The sequence below is a fragment of the Armigeres subalbatus genome, chromosome 3, assembly GCF_024139115.2.
Source record: "Armigeres subalbatus isolate Guangzhou_Male chromosome 3, GZ_Asu_2, whole genome shotgun sequence".
NCBI classification, from domain to species: Eukaryota; Metazoa; Arthropoda; class Insecta; order Diptera; family Culicidae; genus Armigeres; species Armigeres subalbatus.
The window spans coordinates 293,454,485-293,479,910 of NC_085141.1; the positions used below are offsets into that span (position 1 = coordinate 293,454,485).

The window sequence follows — 25,426 nt, forward strand, 5'->3', positions numbered from 1 at the left end:
GAACCGAGGAAGGTGCAAACCTATTCTCACTAGTAGTTCTAGATCGCGTGGTGTCGCCACACTTTGTTTATTGACTACGCGGAAAAATTCACGCTATACCTATAGCTATTTCGCTGGTAAGTATATTTCACACAGCTGGTATCCAAGGATCAACAGGTGTCCCAAGTGAGTAATGTGGTATTGGTGGCCTTTCAAAGTCAGCATATAATAGAAAATAATTTCCTACATATAAATATTATCACTTCTTTTATAAGTTATAAATACTATCAATTGAAACTATAAATAAAAATAAACTCGTGCTTCGAGTGCAAAACTTTGAATGCTAATAATAAATCATTGATATTTCTTACCTGGTCATAAAGGCCCAGAGCTTTGTTGAAGTTTCGAACCTGAAACCAATGCGAAAAGAAAATTCGAAAGAGCTTTTTAGTATACTCTTTTCCTCTGTTCTAAAAAGCGTCACGACGTAAGCTTTCGTTTTCAATTCACCTTACCTTCATGTACTTGAGTGCTTCATCGCGAAGGTTCTTACACGCCACCTCGATTTCGTCCACCACAGGTTTGGAGCTTTTGGGACGCTTTTTCGCCGGCTTGCTCATGGTTTTCTTCTGGTTCCGCTGAAAGTTTGGAGAAGCAACACGTGTTAATGGATGAAATTTAAAGGATTTTTGGTTGGTATTAATTATTTTGAATCTCCTGTGTTAGATTATTACGTGATTAGCGTGAAAAAAGCTTTGCCTTTCTGTATATTTGGTTTTTGGATTTTTGACGAAATTGTGTTTTTTCCGAAATTTGTGTTTTGGGAACTAAAGTACAAAAAAAATTTTTTTCACTTGTGGGGTAGTGAGCTGATTCCCGTCGTAGTTGGTAGTGCCTGGTTTTCAAATCCAATTTATACGCTATCCCAACTACTTACTCTAACTAAGTTGTATATAAGAGTTCCTAGTTTCCATTGTGTACTATTAGCGCATTGAACAAATCATAGTTTTTTGAGAATCGGCAATCAAAAACACCCTTCAAAATGTTTAAATTTGTCTTACGTAAATCTGTTTACGTCCATGAGAATTTTCATTGGTTCATTCTAAAATTCGATGGATTGCTGTCAAAAAAATCTGTTGGTATTGGTGTGTGATTTCAACAAGTACACCAAATTAGTTTTTTGCGGTATATTACCGTGTTAAATAAAAATAACAAAAAATTCAACCGTCTAAGACGAGTTAAGTACTCTCCATTTAATTCCACCAATTATTTTCGATATCTTTGCAGATACGTATTTCGACCACAACTCTGTGGTCGTCTTCAGTGTCTCAAGTACTCGACTAAAAGAGCTTTAAGTATTTTTCCAAAAAATTCAATTAATATTGACATGTTCTGAATATGATATGTGTACATTGTGAAACATAGAATAGAATATGTGTATAGAGCATGTTCGCGATTATCCAAGAAATACCTGAATTGGAGGCATTCAGATCTTTACGCGTAACCAATGATCTTTAGGCCTGTTTTGTAAATGTAATGTACCCATTGTGGTACATGTGATAGAATCTGCATATGGAAGATCTTCACGGTTATCCAAGGGATCCCTGAAGTGAAGGTCATTAGGTCTACAGGCATAACCAATGATCTACAGGCCTGTTTTGTAAATGTAATATACCCGTTGTGGTACATATGATAAAATGTGCGTATGGAAGATCTTCACGGTTATCCGAGAAATCCCTGAAGGGAAGGCCATCAGGTCTACAGGCATAACCAATGATCTACAGGCCTGTTTTGTAAATGTAATGTACCCTTTGAGGTACATATGATATAATATGCGTATGGAAAGTCTTCACGGTTATCCAAGACATCCCTGAAGTAAAGGCCTTCAGGTCTACACGCGTAACCAATTATCTACAGACTTGTTTTGTAAATGTAATGTACCCATTGTGGTAAATATGATAGAAACTACGTATGGCAGATCTTCACGGTTATCCAAGAAATGCTGGAAGTGAAGGCCTTCAGGTCTACACGATCTACAGGCCTGTTTTGTAAATGTAATATACCTATTGTGGTACATATAACAGAATCTGCGTATGAAAGCCGTTCGCGGATATCCAAGAAATACCTGAAGTAGAGGCCTTCAGGTCGACACGCGTAACCAACGATCCAAAGGCCTGTTCGGAATATGTAACGAACCCATTATGAAGAGAGCATGTACCATATTTGAAACCGGAAAATTGATCTTTAGTCACGCGTGTAGATCAAAAGGCCTTACTCCAGGGATTTCTCGGGTGACCAAGAACATTTGCCTTAGAACACATTCTGTTCTTTGTACTACAGAGAGCATGTACCATATTTGAAACCGGAAAACTAATCCTTAGTTACGCGTGTAGATCAAAAGGCCGTACTCCAAGTATTTCTTGGATGACCAAGAACATATGCAATGAACGCATTCTGTTCTTTGTACTACAGAGAGCATGTACAATATTTGAAACTGGAAAACTGATCTTCAGTTACGCGTGTAGATCGAAAGGCCTTACTCCAGAGATTTCTTGGATTTCCATGAACATATGCTGTGAACGCATTCTGTTCTTTGTACTACAGAGAGCATGTACCATATTTGAAACAGGAAAATTGATCTGTAGTTACGCGTGTAGATCAAAAGGCCTTACCTCAGGGATTTCTTGGATGAGCATGAACATATGCCTTAGAACACATTATGTTCTTTGTACTACAGAGAGCATGTTCCATATTTGAAATCGGAAAATTGATCATATACGTATCCTTTCTCTGTACCACAAGGAGCATGTACCATACTTAAAACAGGACTGCAAATCTTTGTTTCTGAGCTCAAGCCATTTCTTGGATAACTGGATGACTTATCTGTGACTTCATGCAGAATAACTATCGTTTCGGTCAATTTTGAAAGTAAAATTTGAAAGTTTATTTCGGTTCCAGTTAACAAAAATTTCCTAGTGCAATCCCATTTCGACCGCATAAAAATGGTTTGATTGTGCTGCCATTCAGTTAAATGCCTCAGTCTGTCGAACAACTAACACACATGCTTAACATGTAGAGTAGAGTGGGGCAAGAGTGCGCGTGGGGTAAGAGTACGTTTTCGATTTTTTGAAGCAATAAAAAAAGATAAACTAGCAGCACTGCATCAGTTTGACAGGTATTCTGGCCAACTATTATCATGTGTAATTGTAAACGATTTGAATAAACAACAAGGGGGATATGGAGTTAGATAACTTTTTGGTCATTTTGCTAAAAATAATTGGATTTCCGCAACTAGTATTTCATTACCATATATACGTTCAATCAGGTGAACATTATACCATTTCGATAACCTATTGTATAGAGTACTTTATGGTACAGATCACCAATCCGGTTTGTTTTCCAAGAAGTCAAAACCATTACTTGAATAATTTTTGGGAGTGTGGGGTAAATGTACGCAGGAACCGTTGGGGCAAGAGTACGCATATGAATCTTCAAGTTATGATGTCAAACCCGTATCTCCGGCCGAAATAAGACTTCTTCCAAAGCGTAAAGATCCACAACTAAGAAAGATGGGACAGAATTTGAAATTATCACAAGTTTTTAAGATAAGTTGAAGTAATTTGGTGTTAGAAAGTTCTTAGCGAACGAAGCACTGAAGCGAAATAATGAAATTGTACTAGGACTTGTTGTACACCTAAACATAGTATGAAAACACAATTTCATCTAAATGATAGTTTCATTTAATCAAAAGAAACATTCGTTAATTACGCAACGTTTAGCTGGGAGGGGTTGTGAGATGTGTGACGATCCATATAATTTTTAGAGGATTCATATAAATAGTGTAAGATAGGGGGGGAGGGGTGATGAAATAGTCAAATTTTACGTTACGTAATTGGTGGACTTTCTTTAAGGAAAATGCTTTTGTATACGCCACACGAAACCTGATATTTATTTTTACCTCTGTAGTTTTTTGTATATATACAAAAATAATGGTTTTTCGTATGAAAGTGCACATTTTTAGGACCCCCTCCCCCTTTAAGAGTTACGTAATCTTTAAACATTCCCTAATATTTGCTCATTAAACATCAATTAAATGTTATGAACTATCCCCGATGCGCACTTTAACCCCACCGGTGGGGTAAGAGTGCGTTTTTCACTTGTCTTGCAATAAGGGTTTGTAGAGAATAGCAATAATGAGACTGACAAATCTAAGCAATATTTGTAAATATAATTTTTTCTTTCTGTCAAATTCCAACACGCTCTGAGCAAATAGGCAAGTTTTAAGTAATAACATACTCAAATAAAAGATTTTTTTATTTGCTTTGTTCTCTTATATGTATTTTTCTCATTATTGCTATTCTCTACAGGGTTCTACTAAAACGAATCTCAATAATTTCAATATTTTTTCCACTGGGTAACATAAAGGAAGAGTATATGAATCATCGACACTGATTTGATATGCAGAAGCTTGCTTCATAAGGGCCACATGATCGATTGAAAACTAAGTGCGTACTCTTGCCCCACTCTACTCTACGTGGGTAGTGCTGCCAGCAATTTTCTATTATGAAATTATTTCTCCTGTTTCAAACTTTTGGAATAGTAGAATATTTTAGTATGAATGACGAGTGTGTATGAAAAATATTTATTTGGAAGACTTTACTTTTATTACGCTAGCGGAAAATAATTGAAAAACCTACTTTTATTGACTGCATGATGTATTATCAGATGTGTAACATAAGTTTATTCCGGTCCAAACCGCCAGTTTGGCAACGCGTTTTACGACTATACACAAAGCGACGAAGAAAATAAATTTCAAACGCTCTAAAGTTTGAAAAAACAGATCATTTGAACGCCTTCCGGTAGTTATTTTTCAATTAGTTTTCACTTCAGCAATAAACATTGCTTTTATTTAGTGCGCAGTGAGAAATTTATGTAAAAAATTGCGGTGAAAATCAGTGAATTGCGTTGATTTTGGTGACGGTGTTGCGCGTCTTCTACAGCAGTGAACGAACTGGATTTTCCTTCGTCACACGGATAACGTAGGAAATTGTGCAAAAAGTCACAGTGGCAAAGTTAAATTTAACTGTATTTCAAGTAAGTAACACCGGAATGTAATTTAAATGAATGCAGATCGTAGTGTACACTTTTTTCTATCTCGCCAGATGATTAGTTTATTATGTTAGCTTACGATTCGCGAGTATTTAGTGATTTAGAATTTGATATGACGGATAGGGACACGGCAGGTATTTTCGTCTGTTCGTCATAGTCTCGAAAACCAATAAAAGAGACGCTTTTTTTGTAAAACTCATACGTACCAAATCGTAAACTCAGGAGAAAAGTTCTGCTATAGTGGAGTTCTAGCAAATGTACGTTGCTTTCGTTGGTTTTAGCCCCTATGACGATGGACGGAAATACCTGCCGTGTCCCTACTAGCGCCAAGGACGAATTGGCGCATAACCTTAATGCGTTTTTCGACTAGGACTCTTCACCAAAAAAAGTAACGTGCCTTGATTTGACTGGTTTTACGGTCTCAGGTTTTACGTAAAACCTAATTTTTAAAAATCTTTTATTTTTTTTGTTGTTGCCTGTTTTCCCGCTTGCCGGGCAGTGGCAACTATATTGCCACCAATGTTGTCCCGCTTGCCGGGCAGTGGCAACTATATTGCCACCAATTTTTCAATGTTTCTGAGCTGTTTAATGTATATAACAAACATACATTTGAGTTTGATATCATGTCATCATTGTGTCCTATTGTTGTTTTTGTTAATTTATTGTTCAGATCCGTCTGCCTTATAAAGGGTTAAGGGTACAAAAACGCCAGTGTTCGGAATATGAGTCATGTTCGGGATTTTAACCACACAGATTTACACGGATTTTTTAATGAACGCGGTACCCAACTGAAAGTTTTTCAAGTCTTTTTGAATGGAAAATACTCAGAATAATTTTATCGATATGGAAACTATATTGCCGCTAACCGCAAATCAGTCCCATGTGCATATCGATGCCATATACAGATGGTACTGACTTGCGGCTAGCGGCAGTACATTTTTGCAGAGTACCAATACCAGAGTACTCCATACAAAAAAAAAACGCAAACTTCATCCAATCAAGTGAAATCACAGTTTTTCTTAATCGTTTCGGGACCCCAATGAACTGTGCAGAATATGGGTTCAATTGGTTGTGTCCTCGCTTTCCGCATCACGTTTTAAATCCGGACCACCGGACAACCTATGGTTGTCAGAAGGCAAAACCCACCTTGTCAGATTTTTTGCTTTGTGAAATGATTCCAAATAAATCACATTAGCTCCTAAGCCCCTTAAGATCAATAATTTTGAAATAACACTCATTCAAATTATTGGTCCACGTAGTTTGGCAGTCCTGGCAGCATAAACGATTTTTGCATATGGGTTTGAACAATCAATCTTCGAAGCGTTGTTTTTCCGTGGACGTTCCAGCAACTTACGTTCTCCAGCAAAGTTTGTCGGTATCTTTGGGTTATACTTTTACGATTACCTGAAACCTCTAGAAGTAAAAATATACCTTTTCCCATACTAATTTACATACAAGCTTCAAACGCGATGCGGAAAGCGAGGAAGAACCATTCGGGCCCAAATTCTGCACAGTTGTTTGGAACCTAGAATGATTTCGAAAAACCATTGATTTGATGGGTATTGGGTATTGGCTAATATGGGTATTCGGAAATCGATGATAAGCGCTATTGTGGAATTCAAGATGGCCGTTTTCCGAATGGGAATGGCCGGAATGGGTAGAAACTAGAAATCGATGTTTGGCGCTATTACCTATAGAATTCAAGATGACCGACTTTCGGTTTTCAACAACGACCGGAAGCCCATGCAATATTTGTCGGAAACCAATGCAATTTCTCCAGAAAATCATATTCTCATTACTCCAGGAATTCCGCCTGATTTTTTCCGGAAATTAAACCATAACTTCTTCCTGGTATTTTCCGCATACACCCGATTATGTTTTTACACGGATTTTTTTTACACGGCCGTGTAAAAAAAATCCCATACAAAATTTTTGCAAAGTTGCTCCATTTTGCATGATTTGTCGAGAAATCATAAAACTTTTTTTACACGGATTTTCGAATTTTGAACTGAAAACTTTTTTTACACGGAACGCATCCCCCGTGTAAAAAAAAGAATCGGGTGTAATTATTCCATTATTATTCCATTTATTAATTATTTGTACAAGAATTCTTCCGAAGTTCCTTCAGGAATTCTTTTTGAAATTCTTCCGTTCATTAATTTAGACATTTCTTCAGGAATTCTTCCGATTTTTTTCCTAGAACTCCTTTGGATATTCCTCTAAGAATTACTATGGGAATTTCTCTGGAAATTATTTTAGATATACTATCGGCATGGAAACTTCTCAGGAAATTCTATCGGGAAGTCTTGCTGAAAGTTCCCAAAAAAATCTTCATGTACACCTACGAATGTCGTAAAATCTCGATTGTTCGATTAGTAACTTATCGATTACTCTCGATTTTTGACGGTTATTGAATCAATTCATCGTTGAGTAGTAATCGATTCAAAATTAATCGATTATCACAACGATGAATCGATTAATCGAAGTAATCGACATCTAAGCATTGTCGTAAAATCCCGATGAATCGATTAGTAACAAATCGATTACTCTCGATTCTTGTCGATTATTGAATCGATTCATCGTTGCGAAGTAATCGGGGCCCTCCTTAGCCGTGCGGTAAGATGCGCGGCTACAAAGCAAGACCATGCTGAGGGTGGCTGGGTTCGATTCCCGGTGCCGGTCTAGGCAATTCTCGGATTGGAAATTGTCTCGACTTCCCTGGGCATAAAAGTATCATCGTGTTAGCCTCATGATATACGAATGCAGAAATGGTAACTTGGCTTAGAAACCTCGCAGTTAATAACTGTGGAAGTGCTTAATGAACACTAAGCTGCGAGGCGGCAATGTCCCAGTGGGGGATGTAATGCCAATGAAGAAGAAGAGAAGAAGACAACGATTAATCGATTAATCGAAGTAATCGATTAATTTGCGACATCTCTATGTACACTCCCTAAAACTTTCCCAAGAACTTACCCCCTTCAGTTTTTTTTCAGGGAAACTCCTTTAAAGTTTTTCCTGGCATATTCTGAAGAAATTACTTCGGTTATTCATACAGAAATTCTTCTGCTCCAAAAATTCACAAATTCCTCCCCTAGTTCATTTTTAAATTCCATCAGAAATTAATCTAGGAACTGCTCCTTCTCTAGAAAATTACTCCAGGAGCTACTCCGGGAAATTCCTCTTTAAAGAATGATGGAGTTTTATACGAACATTTAAAAGAGTTTCGAAAAAAATTTTGCAATCACTGGGAGATTTCTTCAAGAAGTTCCTAAAGAAATTCACGAATAAGCTCTTGGTTTAAAGTTTAGATAAATTCTTGAAGGAATGGATTTTCCAATAACTTTCCGTAGAAATTCTCGAAAAATGCTGGAATAGTTGTTGTAGAAATTCCGGGAGAAATTCTCTTTAACAAATTCTGCTGAAATTTCCTAGAGAATACGATAAGTAGAAATATTTTCAAAGGAACGTCCTTAACGTTCCTTAAAAAATGTTTAACATCCAAACAAATCTATCTATATATATATAAAACTCAATGTTTGTATGTTTGTATGTATGTTCCAGCATAACTTCTGAACCCATTTACCGATTTTAACCAAATTTGGAACACACAATCTTTATCTTAAGGAGACGACGATAGGGGGGTTAGGCATGCTCTTTGGAAAAGGGGGAGGGTGTGGGGGGAGGGGTATTGCTTAGTTATCGATCTACGCAGTTTAAATTCTGAACCCCTTGGCCGAATTCGACCAAATTTGGAACACAAATTCCTTATCTTAAAAAGGGGATGATAGGGGTTAAGCATGCTCTTTGGACAAGCGGGTGGGTGTGGGGGGAGGGGTATTGCTTAGTTCTCGATCAACTCAGATTAAATTCTAAACCCCTTGGCCGATTTCGACCAAATTTGGAACACAAATTCCTTATCTTAAAAAGGGGATGATAAGCGGTTAAGCATGCTCTTTGGAAAAGGAGGAGGGTATGGAGGGAGGGGTACTGCTTAGTTATCGATCAACTCAGTGTAAATTCTAAACCCCTTGGCCGATTTCAACCAAATTTGGAATACAAATTCTTTATCTTAAGGAGGGGACGATAGGGGGGTTGAGCATGCTCTTTGGAAATGGGAGGGTATGGGGGGAGGGGTATTGCTTAATTATCGATCAACGCAGTGTAAATTCTGAATCCCTTGGCCGATTTCAACCAAATTTGGAACACAAATTCCGTATCTTAAGAAGGTGACTATAGGGGGTTAAGCATGCTCTTTGGAAAAGAGGGAGGGTGTAGGGAGAGGGGTATTGCTTAGTTACCGATCAACTCAGTGTAAATTCTGAACCCCTTGACTGATTTCAAACAAATTCGGAACACAAATTCTTTGTCATAAAGAGACGACGATAGGAGATTAGGGATGCTTTTAACAAAAGAGGGAGGGTATGGGGGGAGGGGTATTGTTTAGCAATCGATCAACTCAATGTAAATCCTGAGCCTCATGACCGATTTGAACAAAATTTGTATCAAATATTGTCTGTCCTAAGGAAGCGATTTTAGTGGATGTGGTTAAGTAATTTTAGAAGTGGGAGGGTGTGAGAGAGGGGGTATTGTTTAGTTATCGATCAATTCAGCATGACTTTCTGAACCCATTTATCGATGTCCACCAAATTTGGAACCCATATTATCTGTCTAAGGAAGACTATATCAGACTGGGTATGAGTGCCATAGCTAAATGAGAGAGAGGGTATGTTCATTAAACGAACAGTTTCGTATACCTTTTTATCGCATAGGTGCATAGGTTTTAAACCAAACACGTAAACACGTAATCCCTACCCAAAGGAAACTATTATAGAGAGGCTGGAAGGGACTTTTGGAATGGGAGGGTGGGGTGGTATTGGGATTGGGTATTGTTGTTCATCGGAATAATGGTATGCCCAGTGAAAAGAAATGATTAATGTGTTTCCTTCTGAATGGTGGATGCGATTGCTTCTTTAAAAGTAGGCATTTGCTTGGAATAAGGCAATGGTGGGTTTGATCCCTTCTTTAAAAATATTCGTTGCCCGGAATATGGCATCGATGAATGTTTTTCTTTCTTTAGAAATAGACGTTTGCCCGGAATAAGACCTTTCAAACCCACGATCCCTTCTTCAAAATCAGTCAATGTTTCCAAAAGCCTTCTTTTAATCAAATGATAAAGTATGAATAAGTAAACACAATTACCCTGTTGACCAATTGGTTTTATCATTTTCCGATTGTAAAAGAAAACTGCAAACCAAACTGGCGATTCCGAGCAAGGCCGGGTACATAAAGCTAGTTTCAAATAAAATTCTGTAATAATTTCAGACCGAATTTCCGAAGGTATTCTAGGAGCGTTTCCTTGCATTCCTAAAGAACAATTCTCGCTTAACTTTTCAAAAGGACCTAAGTAACATTTTTTTCATGAATTAATTTGAATAGCGCAATCAACAGAAAAACATGAATGCTTTTGATTGCAGTACTCAAATTAATTCATGAAAAAAATGTTACTTAGGTCCTTTTGAAAAGTTAAGCGAGATTCCCACATTTTCTGAAAAATTGATAATTGGATTTTTAGAACTAAAATTTTTATGTAATGCCAAGCATACGGACTAACATAAAAACTTTCCCCAAAAAATAGAATTAGGATTTTCCAAAAACCAAAAGCTATTAGTAGGTATTATTAGTAGTATTATTTTAAGGCGACGTTTTTTTTGCATTTTTTGCATTGATTTCTAGAAAATGTATCATGTATCATTGTAGGTAGATAATTGACATATGAAGGTGGCTGAAAATATCTATTGCCAACAGGAATTAGATAAAACTGAACTTAACAGTAAAAATGCTTTAGAGATGAATTGGTCAGCCCGAAAATCTCTTTAATATAAAAAAAGCTCTTTAAAAATTGTGCAATACTCTTTAAAGTACTGCTTTTACTACTACCTTCAATATACCTAGAAAATATTCGGCGGCGTGATCAATTTCCATAACGCTGCGCGCCGATTAATTTTGGCAGCGACGGCGACGTGAGAAAATCGTCGGAGGTGGTGCATAGGCCTAACCGGAAGACGGTTACTCTCTAATGTGGCGCCAAACAATGATTTCCGGCTTCCACTCATCGAGCCCCGTTCCGGCAATACCCATGTTGCATGGGTTTTCATTCATTTTAGCAAGCTGGAAGTCGGTCATCTTGAATTCCTGAATGGCGCCAAATATCGATTTCCGGCTTCCACTTATCGAGCATATTCCAGTTTCTAGGGTTCTTTCTATCAAATAGCAGAAGTGAACCCCATTGCATTGCACGGTCCACAAAATTTAAGAAAAGTTCCTGTCATAAATATCAATTAAATAATGCAGTCGTACGCGCGTTAGGCCGGGAATGGGGTAAGAACCCTTAATTTCTTTTCAAAAAATTTCATAAAACCAGTTTATTGACGCTTCCTGATTTGTTATGCTTTTTTTCAAAAAAAAATCGGACTGTGTTTATTTTAATCGATTCTTGTTGTTTAACTCGCAATTCCATGCAATTTTTAAATTAGGGAATACTTGATACTCTTTTAATTTGATAGAGGGAATGAAAGTCAAACCTTCATACAATAATTATTTGTCGACGGTTTCATTTTTCTAGACATTTTTGTATGAATGATTAATGAGGAATCAAGTGTCCACATAGTAAGTTAACAATTTAATCTTCAGATTTAACACACTTTAAAAATGTAGTAAATCGAATCTAATTTGGCCCTCGATAAAAAAAGAGAATAAGTCTCTCAATGGAACTTCCCACTAACAACCACTACAGTACAACAGTTTGCGTAGTGAACCGCTAGTTCGCGACAACCTTAGTGTGATCGTAAAACAATTCCGACATAAACAACATCGAAATGTGACATAAATCTAATAAGATAATCGATTTTATTTACGTTCTCGTGGTACGGTTACAGTTTCACTCGGAAAATTCTTAACTGCAGCACAAACCTATAGCGGCTGAGACTGGGTCGAGAACGTCAATGATGACGGCGGTGGTATAGCGAGCAAGCATGGCCGCAGTGATTTATGTCTTTTGATTTGGTTGGCAAAATAAGCTCTGACAGAGACAATCAATTTTGATATAGCTAACGGGTTATTTTTGCACTTGTCGGTTACCAGGTGATTCGAATTAATATACTTTGCCGCAAGTCAATTCTCTCGTACAATTGTCGACCTGGTTTGATGTACCAGCTTGATGTATATAGCTTCGGTGATCTTATGGCTGTCCATAAACCACGTGCGTATATTCGGAAGACTAAAGTAATTTAGAAAAAAAATGCGAGATCACACCACAAGATGTCTAGGTTTGAATTCTACATTGTGCATCTAAAGTTCAAGTTATTCTTACTATAGGATATCGAATCATACATGACTGCAAGAAACTTTTGTTGTACGCAAATTAGAACGTCTATACAACTGGCTAGAACTGATAAATAATTGAACACGTTCAACTTTTGGCAAATTAATCTAAACTAAAGCACAGACACTAAACTAAAAACGGGAGTTTTTTAGGAGATTTTTAATGGCTTTGTGTAACTGTTTGGGAAATAGTAGTTTGTGCAACTAGTTGCAAAAAGATGTTTTTTTCAGCACGACTTGTACGTTTATACAATGAGGCTTGCCGAGTTGGATAAATACTACGAGTGCTGAAAAAATCGAGTTTTGCAACGAGTTGCACACGCAATTTTTTGCAATGACGAAAAATGGGCTTTAATATTATAAATCTATAAAAAAAATTGTACAATCGAATTTACTCCACATGATCATTCATGCCAATAAATTATGTTGCGGCAGAGAACAATAAGATTTCATCTTATCGTGCCAAATTGCATAGCTTGAAAAGCTATGAAGCGATGGATGCAATTGCCTTTGGAAAATTGTGATGTTATGTCCAACAAACCATTTCATTTATTACAAGACGCTTAGAGTTCACTATTCAAACACTCACCCAAACTAATTCAGCTAAATGTAGTCATGTAACTACTGTCCCAATATAGGTTTTTCATTATAGCACCCAAAATGAGTGCTATAATGAATATTATGCAACCCATTTGAGTTGCATAATGGTCATTAAAGCACCCATTCTGTTGGTATGGAAAAGTAGGCCGTTTTATCACTCAAATGACAACTGTAAAACAGGTATTATGATCAGGAATTGCAAAAAATCTTTTATATCAATGGTTCTACATTCCGGCTGTTCTATTAGTATTTCCACAGATATTAATTGAAAGATTTTCTGTGCCTGATGTTATTGCATGAATATGTATCTTGTGTGGCAAGTACAATACAGTAGATACACTTTGCCCAGGGATTCAAGAATGTTTCCTTACGCGATTACTCGCAGAGCTAACTGGAGGTCTGAAAGGAAAAATACATAATATAATATTTAATTTAAGAACTGCTATACAAAATAGCTGCAGTAGGATTGCGTGATCGTGCCAGTTTGGTCGTCAGATTCCATCCCGACCACATAAGCGAGGAAAGAGATCGCCACTCGAGTTCAATACAAGTTTGAATAATACAAGAGTTAGAGTGGTTGAACTGCCCTATTAAACGCATAATAAGTCAAATTCGCTTAAATTTCGAATGGTCGATACGTCTACGTCGATACGGAGTGGCTCCAAGCGGCCGTGTCACGATGATACCGAAACCGACCCGATAACTGCTGGTGAAGAATAAGTTTGTGCCTTGCCGGTCGAGCAAGTCCCACAAAGATAAAGATTCCACCTCTTTTCGCCACGTCGATGGATGTCGCCTCCGTGCGAAGCTTGGCAACTCACAGATTTATTCTCTGTTTAAGCTGTGCGGCGTGGCAACGAAAATCATTTGTACTATTACTGTTGATTACTAGGATGTCGGCAAGTACCTGTTGGCCCAGAAGTGTGAGTTTTACTCGTATGATATTCCCGGATCCAGTATCTGAAGGTGATTATTCGTGCGGTCTTCGGAGGCCATTGTCAACGAATTTCAGGCCGATAAGCTGTCGCCATTCAAAGTGTTCCCATCAAACACATTTGGAAGGGATCATTTGGAGAAGAGCTCTGCTCTGCCACCATGGCGGACCGTCGGAAAGTAAGGGCTCTTTTCCACATAAGTGGGAGTGGGAAAGATACCACCCAAAGAAACGCAACGTGGCGCAATGTGAAAACTGTCTTACGTTTGGTCACAAAACCAGGAACTGCCACATGATGCCCCGCTGTGACAAATGCGATGGAGTGACCCATTTGCGGCACAAATCATGAGAGCTGCAATCGTGTCTGCTCCAGAGGGCGGATTTCATCGCCATGCGCAAGAGACGTCAAGTAAGAACCAACCAGCAAGACAACGAGAAGCGCCTCCACCATTGAAAGACAAACAATTTTCGCCACTGCGGTACACCGTGCCGAACTTTCCGCCACTCCAGCCAAACCAGCAGAAGATAACCATCCCCTAGTTTTCTCTAAGCAGCAGCCGCCGATTCTCCGCCATTGCGGAATCCTATCTCGCCCGCTTGGGAGAATGTGGGACTTGATGCTCCCACTGACCAGTAGTCTGAAAACCTCTACTCTACGGAAGAAAATCACGGAGCTCACTCCGAAACTGTTCCACCGGCTGCAAAACTACCGAACAAAAGAACATTAAATTGACCCTGCCACTTCGGTAGTCATGACCTTCCTCACTAAATATGGTCCTGGGTCCTGAAGGTTCCATTAAGATCCCTAATTAAAACGCTTGTACCATTCAAAACAAAAACATTGAGCTGACCTATTTACTTAATCAACGAGACTCCGAGTAGCGCACATGTTGTAGATAAGTTAATATTAGTCATATATGAGTTACTGCAGCCAAATCGGTCTGAGTTGAGCTGCTAAGAAAGCTCAAAGTGAATGTCTACTTTTCCAAGTTTCTAGATTCTAGTGGAACCATTGAAGCTATAGTGGTTGAAGTTACTAGTAACTCACCACCACCGTCGGCTCGATCAACATCATCGCGGCTGAACCAAAACGGCGCCATCCTTCAACGAGACCGGGAGGAAGTGCATAACACTATTGTAAGCCAGGATGTTCCCACTCGGTTGATCTGATCCGCGGCACATGCAATTCTGGACATTTTGTCACCAACATGGACAATAATGTTTCCCAGTCTGTGGTGTACCAAGAACTCAGAACTGACCACTATCCAGTGGTACTGGAGGTTGGGTCCATGGTAAATCGACACTATCTCACCCGACGCAACTATTATCGTGCCCAATGGGATCGGTTTCAGCAGTGCGTGGATGATACCATTAACTATGAGGCGCATTCTGCTACGCCTTAGAATATCGACCGGCAACTACATTTCACGATGCGCACACGTACCAGTGGTCCGTCAGATATGCAATGCCCTAACCAATGATACACTCACCAAAGATTTGATTCATGTGCGGAATGTCAAGCGAAGGCTATTCCAATGCACCAATCTGCCTTCTTTGAAGACTTTGAAGACTCCAATCGCTTGACCAACATTGTCACGGCCAGTATGTTTGACCTAAGAAATCTGGAGCAACATATGATTAGGGCCGAAAAGCCAACAATGCTCAACAGAGAAAAATGAGGTTAAAGTTTTCTATGGATATTTATATCTTTATTGGAATGCCGTTTAGTATTTTTAGTAGAGTAGTTGTGCTAAGCCTAAGAAGAATATATATCAGGCGGATGTCAAGCTGTCAAATGTTTGTTGCCTCCAATCAAGCGAATGCGGAAGACACTAACACTACGCCGTAGTCTTTGAAAAATAAACACTGCCGTGAGTGAGGAGAATGTAGTGAAACACAAAATTTTGATAATGCCAGAAACAACTGCTTCTGCTCAGTACAGAGTTTCTTCTACCAACATTATTTATCAGCATATTTCGCGTAAGGAAAAAAGTGAAAACACTATATTCTAACGGATTTGGTGTATTTTTGTTCGTTGCAATATTTAATTTATTATGTGCTTTCGACACCACTCTCTCTTGTGAAAACGAATTTTCACTAATACCACGACAATTTATGATAGTATATGGGCATTTTGACATTGGAGTATAAATTTATGCACCAAATAAGAGGATACTGGCCTAAAATTACTTGAAGCCAGATTTTTAACCAGACAATGTTATGTGAACAGTCTAAAAACCAAATCAAAACAGTGCGAATGGTAAATAGGAGGGTCAATCGAAGTCTTCAAAACTAATTTAGTGCAAATGGTTTATGAGACGCTAACTCGAAATAGCAATAGAAGTGTTTCTTAAGAAGTATAACCTACCAAGAAGAATAACTTACAAGAAAACCGTTTATGGTAGAAAATAAAAAAAAAACATAAATTTGTTTCATAAGCCGAAATCATATGTTACGCTAGAAATATAGATTTTTCCAATAATATCCGCATTCTCCCGGGCAGTGTAAAATCGTTCTGGAAACTGACAATAATGTTGAAAACTAAAATACGTCCCATTCCACCGTTGATCCCGTTAGCCAACAATGGATCATTTTATGTATTACCAGACTAAGGCCAGAGTGGTCTGTGCTGTAAATAAAAGCTTCTCCATTTAGCTCGGTCCATGGCTGCACGTCGCCAACCACGCAGTCTGCGGAGGGTCCGCAAATCGTCCTCCACCTGATCGATCTACCTTGCCCGCTGTGCACCTCGCCTTCTTGTTCCCGTCGGATCGTTATCGAGAACCATTTTCACCGGATTACTGTCCGACAATATAGCTAGGTGCCCGGCCGACCGCAGTCTTCTGATTTTCGTGGTGCGAACGATGGATGGTTCTTCCAACAGCTGATGCAAATCGTGATTCATTCGCCTCCTCCACATACCGTCCGCCATCTGCACCCCACCATAGATGGAACGCAGTACTTTCCTTTCGAAAACTCCCAGTGGTCGTCCACGAGCACCGTTCAGGTCTTGTGTCCGTAGAGAACTACCGGTCTAATAAGCGTTTTGTAGATGGTCAGCTTGGTATGGCGGAGAACTATATTCGATAGGAGGGTTTTGCGGAATCCAAAGTACGTACAATTTCCTGCCATGATGCCATGATGAATTTCTCTGCTGGTATCGTTATCGGAGGTCACCAGTGAGCCCACGAACTCTTCAACCACCTCGATTTCGTCACCACCAATACAAGCTCGAGGTGGGTGGCTTACGTTGACCTCCTTTGACCTTCTTCATATCATGTAATTCGTCTTCGACATGTTGACGACTAGTCCAATCTTTTCAGCTTCACTTTTCAGTCTGATGTAGGCTTCCTCCATCCTCTCAAAGTTACGTGCCATAATATCACCCGATCCGTCGTCGTCTTGATCAACCGTACCAGTTTATCCGGAAATCCGTGCTCGTGCATTAGCTGCCGTAGCTGGTCTTGGTCGATTGTATCATATGCGGCTTTGGGAGAGTACCTTGTAGGCGGCGTTCAGCAATGTGATTGCGTGGTAGTTGCTGCAATCCAGCTTATCGCCCTTTTTGTAGATGGGACACACGACACCTTCCATCCACTCCTGTGGCAGAACCTCATCCTCCCAAACCGGCAGCGGCAAAACGGCAGGGGTCTAGCCAGTACCTCATCACCGTGTTTAAATCGCTCTCCTGGTAGTTGGTCAACTTCAGGGGCTTTGTTGTTTTTCAGCCGGCCGATCTCCTCCTGGATTTCCTTAGAGATTCGGAGCCGGAAGTCATATGTCCTGCATGCGTGCTCCTAGGTTCATTATCATACCGCCACCGTTGTCTAACATATCGCCATTCAGGTGTTCTTCGCAGTGCTGCCGCAACCTTTGGATTACCTCACGGTCGTTTGTGAGAAGGTTCCCGTTTACCTTCTCATAGAACTTTCGTGTGTCATTAGCGCGGTACATTTGCTCCGTCTCTTCATGATCTTCTGCTGGCGCGTTTTCCTCCGGAAAATCGAGTTTTGTCTGTTCCGCGCCCGTTTATATCGTGCCTCGTTCGCCCTCGTGCGGTGTTGCAGCAATCTCTCGCCCATGCTGCATTCTTCTCCCCAACTAACTGTTCCCATTCGCCGTCATACCCGTCGTTTCTCTGATCCGGAGGCACCGTGCCTAGTGCAGCGGCTGCGGTGGTTCTAATGGCGGATCGAATATCTCTCCTGTCATCTTCAAGAGACGCTGCGCGAAGCTGCTCTTCCGTCGGAACTGCCACTTCCAGCTGCTGCGCGTATTCTTGGGCAAGTCTACCGTCTTGTAGCCACCCAATGTTAAGCCGCGGCGTCCGACTTCGACGCGTGTTGTACACCGTCGAGAGTTTTGAGCGCAGGCATACCACAACTAGATTACATTTTACATACCTTTATTTATTTATGTTTCCATTCTTAAGGCTTAGTTAGGGTTAGAATTATCATTGCGGCCGTTTTACAATTTTGAGCTCATACCTTGTGTGTTTAGCGGGCGAAATGATCACTCTGGTTTGTTCTTCCCTGACCCACGAAGGGGGGGGGGGTCGGTTTCAGCAGAGGGAAAGCTGGAACTCCGGGTTGCTTGACGCCCGAAAGGGGGAGGGCTGATTTTGATACAGGATTTCCGGGTCGCTTGGCGCCCGGCCAATGATGATGCTAGAATTGTCGAGCGGTCCACGTCCGGGACTGGTTGTCACCGTGGTGACGAAATGTGACCGCCCTATGCCGAACTCCTCTGACAGCACGAGGAAGGGTTTTGTAGGTCGCTTGGTGCCCGGTCGACGATGTTTCTGGAATTGTCGTGCGGTCCACGCCGGGACTGGTTGTCACTGTGGTGACGGGATGTGACCGTCTTATGCCAAACTCCTCTGACAGCGCGAGGAAGGGTTTTCTTGCCTTCGGCGATTTCACGAGAGGCCAGCCTGCCGCGAGCGTGACAAAATGGGCTTTCCGGTGTTTGTCCTCTATTTGATGCGGGACCGAGATGGATGGAGCTTGCCAAACATAAACGGATACGGACACGTGGCCACGAATATCGGAACTGCCCTCTTCCGGATTGTCCTTCGCGGGCGTTGAGGGGGCAAAGATGGTCGTACTCTCCCTACAAAGGTCTGTCCGCCTTGTTCCCACGCCGGGCTCGGAACCGTCACTAGGGGTCACACTACACTATGGCCAATACACTTTATACAGCAGTGTGCACGGCCGCTCTAAAGATCGCCTTTCTTTCCTTCTTTTCGCCCCGGATGTACTTCCAATATTCCACTCGTCTCGAAGGTAGGGGGAAGAAGGGGGGTAGCAGCGCTAGTGCGATACACCGATAGTTGGCAATTTACCCGTGTATTCCGCCTTTTGGGTACTTCATGCATAGTCTCACAAATATTGAGTTTTATTAACATGTTAAGAGTGTCCCTAGGTTTGGAAAATATCTTTAACTTGGAATTCAAGCACATGACCGACCATCTTGCTATGATTTTCAATATGTGCCTCCGGGTTAGCTACTTCCCCTCCGCCTGGAAGTCAGCCAAAGCTATCCTATACAAAAAAAAACCTGGCAACTATCCAACCTCCTCCAAAAGCTATCGACCCTCCTCTCAACGTTATCCAACCAATAGCTTGCTCTAGGAATAGCTTGTTTTTTACCGCGGTAGATAAACAGTTTATCAACTGACCCGTGTCAAAAACATCCTCAGTAGGAGCAAGTCTGTGTCCAAAACATCCGTCATGGCCCTGCTGGACGTCGAAAATGCCTTCGACAACGTCTGGTATGATGGTTTGGTGTAAAACATTCACACCAGAAAATCGTCAAAAACTATCTGGAGACGAGGATATTCTGGGTCTCCATCGGCATCATCACAGGCGTTCCCCAGGGCAGTACATATCCTCGGACCCCTGCTATTCAATTTGTTCACTTCCGACTTGCCAGCATTCTCAGGTGTCGGAACTCTGACTCTTTTCACAAATGACATCTCCGTCATCTATAATGGAGTGATCGGAGCTCTTACAACGAAGCTCCAACGAGGCCTAGACGTGTTGACAGATTAATTCGCTATCTGAAAGACACAGATCACCCGCTGGCTGAGGAAAAACTACTGAACGATCGCTTTGGTGAATCGTTGATATGGTTTAAAAAGCGCTGCCTTATATCTGAACATCAAGTGATTTGGGACTTGTTACATAAGTTTTCAAATTGTATGTTTAAGTAGGTAGTTATATTCCAATTAATTCAATTAAACAGGGCTAAAGAAGCCATCATGTCAGATTAAGATTCATACGAAAAATCATTGAAATAAAAAGAAATCGGTAACTGACAATTCACAATGCGCACAAAAAATAATTAAGTTGACTTCATGAAATACGACACCCACATGACATCGAGCAAAAAAATCAGGTCGTATTAGAAGAGTTGTTCCAATTGAGGTAACCAGAGCAATTAATGGAATCCATCCGCATAAAAAACGACCCTAGTGTAATTGTAAATGCAGGTAATGATAATGATTTATATTGTTAAAATGACAATTTATTATTATTTTTAATTAAAAGCATGTAACAGAAATTCGGTTGCAACACATTTTATGAACAGACCCTTCATGGGGAAATGAATATTTAATATTCAGAAATGATGTGAAAAGTTTCACAATCGCGTGCTGTCAAACTTGTGGTTTTAATTATTTTATAACTGCTAAAGTTTGATTCGACGAGCAGAATAGAAAAAAAAGTATCTTCCACTACAATTTGTCCGTGTATTATTTCATGCTGGAAACTTTCTCATTTCACAAGTTGGTGAACAAATGCACATCGAGTGACTCCAACAGTTATGCTTACACTTACCAAAGGAATCTTGAATCTTGGTGGGCGGCTCATCTTGCTGACTGTGGGGTAATCCTTTGCAAGAGTACTGTTAATTCCGTCCGATCTAACCGAGTTAGACTTAGTCAATTCAAATTAACTTTTTTTTCCCAGGCTTTAACAACAGCATTCGCGAGCGCTCGACTTTCGCTCTCGTTGGTTTCCAAAGGACTAACGGTCGAACCCATCGAGAGGCACATTTACGGGGCCTTTAATTTCCATCGTTGTTGTTCGCAAACCACGTGCGGCACTTGACACGATTTTGCCAACCCGGAGTACCAGAAAGGTCACAAAATCATTAATTCGCAGTCGCAGTTTATGAACATTTTTGTGATTTTCTTCTTTACAGTTGCACTATTTCTAAAGATCTTTTTGCTGACAAGCGTGCTTGCAGCTGCAAAAATTACAAAAATAAGAAACATGTCTAATTCCTTTTCATTCACAGAAAATATTGAAGCTCTTTTAGTGGAATGTCTTCAACCTTCCAAGACGAGTTTAGTACTTAATCTCACAACGTTTTGTTTTCTTTATAGATACGTATTTCGACCTCAACTCAGCTCGTACTTGACTCGACTTTTTTCATTCATTTGTTTTTGACGGGATGAAAATAGGAGCTATGAGACGAAATCCAGGAGCAGTAACTGTCATGAGAAAACTGATCCATATTTATGTTTTAAGATTCATCGAACTTGGCTTTATTACAGCAATAATATAAACTTTAACATATAAATCGCTATTTCGTTGTCGTAGTCCTTTAAGAATGTCTCCATCTTGTTGTCTACCGTTAAATCCCACTTGTATGTCTTCCTCTCGCTGCTGTCTTTCAAAAAATGTTTAACTCGTTACAGATGTGAAACATCGCCAATGACATCAACTATGTGGATATCAACATCATACGTAATTAATTTAAGCACCCTAAATTCCCTTCCTTTCCTTCAATATTATTGTATTCCCTAACCTCGACTAAACCGCGAGTCTTACGGTTCCCCAAAACTAACATTAGTGTATAAAAATCATAATAAACTGTATTTAAAAACTTGATTCCGGCTCCGTAACGCTTCACGGCAAATGAGCCTTCCAAATAAATGATAGATAAAAAATAGCTATTGGACCCAGAAATATTCAGATATAAAGTTGATGGTATAATTAGTTAGGGACGAAGATTGCCATTTGATATTACAAATATTTCCTTAGCTGACCCATTATAGTATGGGCAATAGAGTGATTCAAATTTTGACTTTTTCGCTCCCCTATGCTTAAACGATGACATTTGATGTTTTATTAATCTTCCTAAATTTTTAGCTAATTTGGATGTAACTAGACTGAGCACGCGCAGTTTGAAGTTTGTATGAAAATTACTATGAAAACAATCACTTTTGTGGAAAACCGTTCCGCAACGTTGCTCATTAGGCTCTAAAAACATATAAATATGTTGCCAATATAGAAAATTTTGCAATGAAACTGATCGTCTTTGTTGCGAAACGATTCTATGCTTGCAAGATAAGTTATTAGAGAAATACTGAATCGTGGTAAATTCAATTTAACACGTAAAAGAATAACATCAATATCAATAATGAGCATTTTGTTTCATTAATAACTTTGCTTACAAAAGTCAAATCGCTTCGCAACAACAACTGGCCTCTCGCTTAGGAAGTATTCTATGAAAGCATCGTGTCGATTACATTTGAATAGTTAATGGGTCGCAACACGGAACAGTTTTTCACTTATGTGGCAATTCCTATAGTAATTTCCATACAAACTTCAAACTGCGCGTGCTCAGTCTAGTTACATCCAAATTAGCTAAAAATTTAGGAGGGTTAATAAAACATCAAATGTCATTGTTTAAGCATAGGGGAGCGAAAAAGTCAAAATTTGAATCAGTCTAATGGGCAATGTACTTGCTACATTTTGAACGGAAGACCGCCACCGGGAATCGAACCCAGCCACCCTCAGTATGGTCTTGCTTTGTAGCCGCGCGTCTTACCGCACGGCTAGGGAGGGCTTCAGCATCTTATGTTGCCTCATATACGATTGACTGGATCACATGTCCTGCCCAGGTTCAAGCGCATTGTTCGCCCTCTGAAGCAAGATAAAATAAGTACAATCATTAAAGACAACCATTTTGTGTCTCTTTTTTATAGCCAATTTTTGTGAAATCATAGAGTATGTATGTTCAAATCGATCCCATCTTCACAATATTTAAAAATATTTTACGAATATGGGATCAAAAATTCTTAAATCTTTAGCTTTCGAACAAGAAGTATCATCTTTAAGCGCGTAATATGTAGGTTAGATATTCACTCTTGTCAGGACTTTCTCCCAGTCTGTTCATTTAACTTAGGTAACGACAATATGGCACATTACAACAATAAGGAAGTTATTGAACTGAATATCTTTGAAATAAACAAAAAAAAATCGGAACGTGCTCACCAACTTTGTTTATATTCCGATATCCAGCATAATAGTAGATTCTTTTAGAAAATAGCTTGAATGAATTGAGCTTCGGAATTCAATATTATCTTAATTTTGCAAACCCAATCTAGGTCAACTTCTTAGTATCGGTGAAAGTAAAATTAGTATGTAAGTTTGGCGGTAGTTATCATTGGTATCATTTGACCATGGATAATCATGATAACTTCCGCCAGATGGATTGATCATCTATTCGGGTGCAAACGCCTCTTCGTCGCCCTCGACCTACGTGGTTGGCGATGAAAGCGACCATCATTCACGGTACCTGCTACTAAATGCTTCCGACAAACAACCTTCTGCTACCAGCAGTCTGGGAAATCCGATGAACCAATTGGAGTCCTTGAGCTATGTGTATCGAGTGGAGCACCGGGGAAGCGAGATCGGTTGCAAGAGGCGTGGAGTGGTTAATTATCCTTTTCACCGTTCACCATTTCAAGTTTTAGGCCGTTGTTATTTTGATGTTGCGCCACGGCACGTGCTGGAGGGATAGTTTGGCGGGCTCTTGAATGTTTAGGTCATGATAAAATAGAAATTAATCAATAGAGTTTTGTTACGGTTCAACAGCATTATCGAATAAAGCTACCCTTGTACTTGTGTATTATTTTATTGTATAATTTTGTCATGCCCTTGTCATGTCGTTGTTCAGTTGTATCAGTTGCCAAAAACAGGATCAAGTTGAAGGTTGAAGGCAAAGAAATGGCTTCGAATAGTACCCGACCTACAAAAACCCGATAATAGGCATAAACCTCTCACAAGTATTTTACACAGAGAAAAAATAATTTATTTTCAAAATACATGGCACTTTAAATTTCCTTAAACTTCCTCAGATTTATTGTTCTTGAATAGCAAAATATAAAAACAATGCTATTGAACTGAAAGTTTGAAATAAATCATTTTAAATTTCCGAAGGGAAAACTTTGTTGGATATAGAATGGGAACCATGGCTAGTGACACCTCAAACATCATTAGTTTAAAAACAAGTTTATGTAAACAGAATCGAAGGTACTTGTTTTACCTATTTACATTTCGGAATATCCCGGAATAATCATCGATATTGCAAATCAAGTTAACAAAAATTTTAGTTTATTTCTTTTCATTTTGAATTCTCTAGATATAGGGGGAATGACGGCTTTGGCAGGTTTTGTTCTATTATTGGCAGGGGGTTTTTTATGACTGACTAGGCTCAAATTTGGCCTAAACATTCTTTGCATATCAAAGAATATTGTGGCCAACTTTCATAAAATATGGTCGACAAAAACCCCCCTGCCAATAATAGAACAAAACCTGCCAAAGCCGTCTTTCCCCCTACCTATATCTCGATATATTGGTATTTCTCTGTAAAACATCCGTCGATTCGATAATCATTTTGAAAATTCGGTATTAAGACAAATCATAGGTCTGCCGTGAGTGTTATTATTATCATGAACTAGATGACCCGACAGACGTTGTCTTGCACAGTAGACGAGAATTAGACCTGTGCGCCGGTCATATCATCGGCGGCGGCGGCGTGGTGGTCACTTTTGCCCCGGCGGCGGCGGCGTCACGGCGGCGCGCCGTTGACTTTTATCGGCGGCGGCGGCGGCGGCAGCGGCGTGAACCGGCGTGGATGAAAAAATCAATGGCTGAAAAAATCAATTTTACCGTGGATCTTTGGATAACGGGGTTTGATTCACACGGTAGGAATCGCTCATATAAAAACCGACTTCAGTGGATTAAAATTGCAATATTCTGTGTTTGCCGATCATCAAACAGCACATTCAAAATAGTCAATTGTCGGTGATACTAATCAATACCTGATTTCAAAATGTTATTCGAATTACCACTATTTTGTTACTCTTTGATTTTGATTAATCAAATTTTAACAATAAATCTTGCTTTACTTTTTCGTGACCCCTAAGTGAAGAATTAGATTTCGGTGTCATAGAGCAAATTGGTAAAAACTTTTTCAAAAGTTATTTCAAATTTAGGATTTAGATGCACTTCAGTCGTTTTGATCTCAAAATAACTAAGTTTCCGAAAAAATCTGATATTTTCCTGAAATTTGTTTAAATATGCCAACAAAGCGCTTGGTGGAGTTTCTGAAAGAATTTCTAGAGGA

The 25,426-nt window shown here is 39.6% G+C and overlaps 1 protein-coding gene across 3 annotated transcripts in view; it reads right to left on the reverse strand.

Annotated features, from left to right (window-relative positions):
* The window catches only part of LOC134220341 (outer dynein arm-docking complex subunit 4), a 58,619-nt gene that overhangs the window by 19,067 nt on the left and 14,126 nt on the right, over positions 1–25,426 (reverse strand). The window contains exons 1-3 of one of the 3 annotated variants that reach the window (XM_062699371.1): positions 20,842–21,013; positions 495–617; positions 351–389 (exon numbers count right to left, since the gene is read on the reverse strand). In XM_062699371.1, the coding sequence (XP_062555355.1) occupies positions 351–389; positions 495–617; positions 20,842–20,874 (195 nt within the window). In that variant the 5' untranslated portion in view covers positions 20,875–21,013. Of the gene's footprint in view, positions 1–350; positions 390–494; positions 618–20,841; positions 21,014–25,426 lie in introns of those variants that run through there. The other 2 variants (XM_062699372.1, XM_062699370.1) reach the window with 2 other exon arrangements.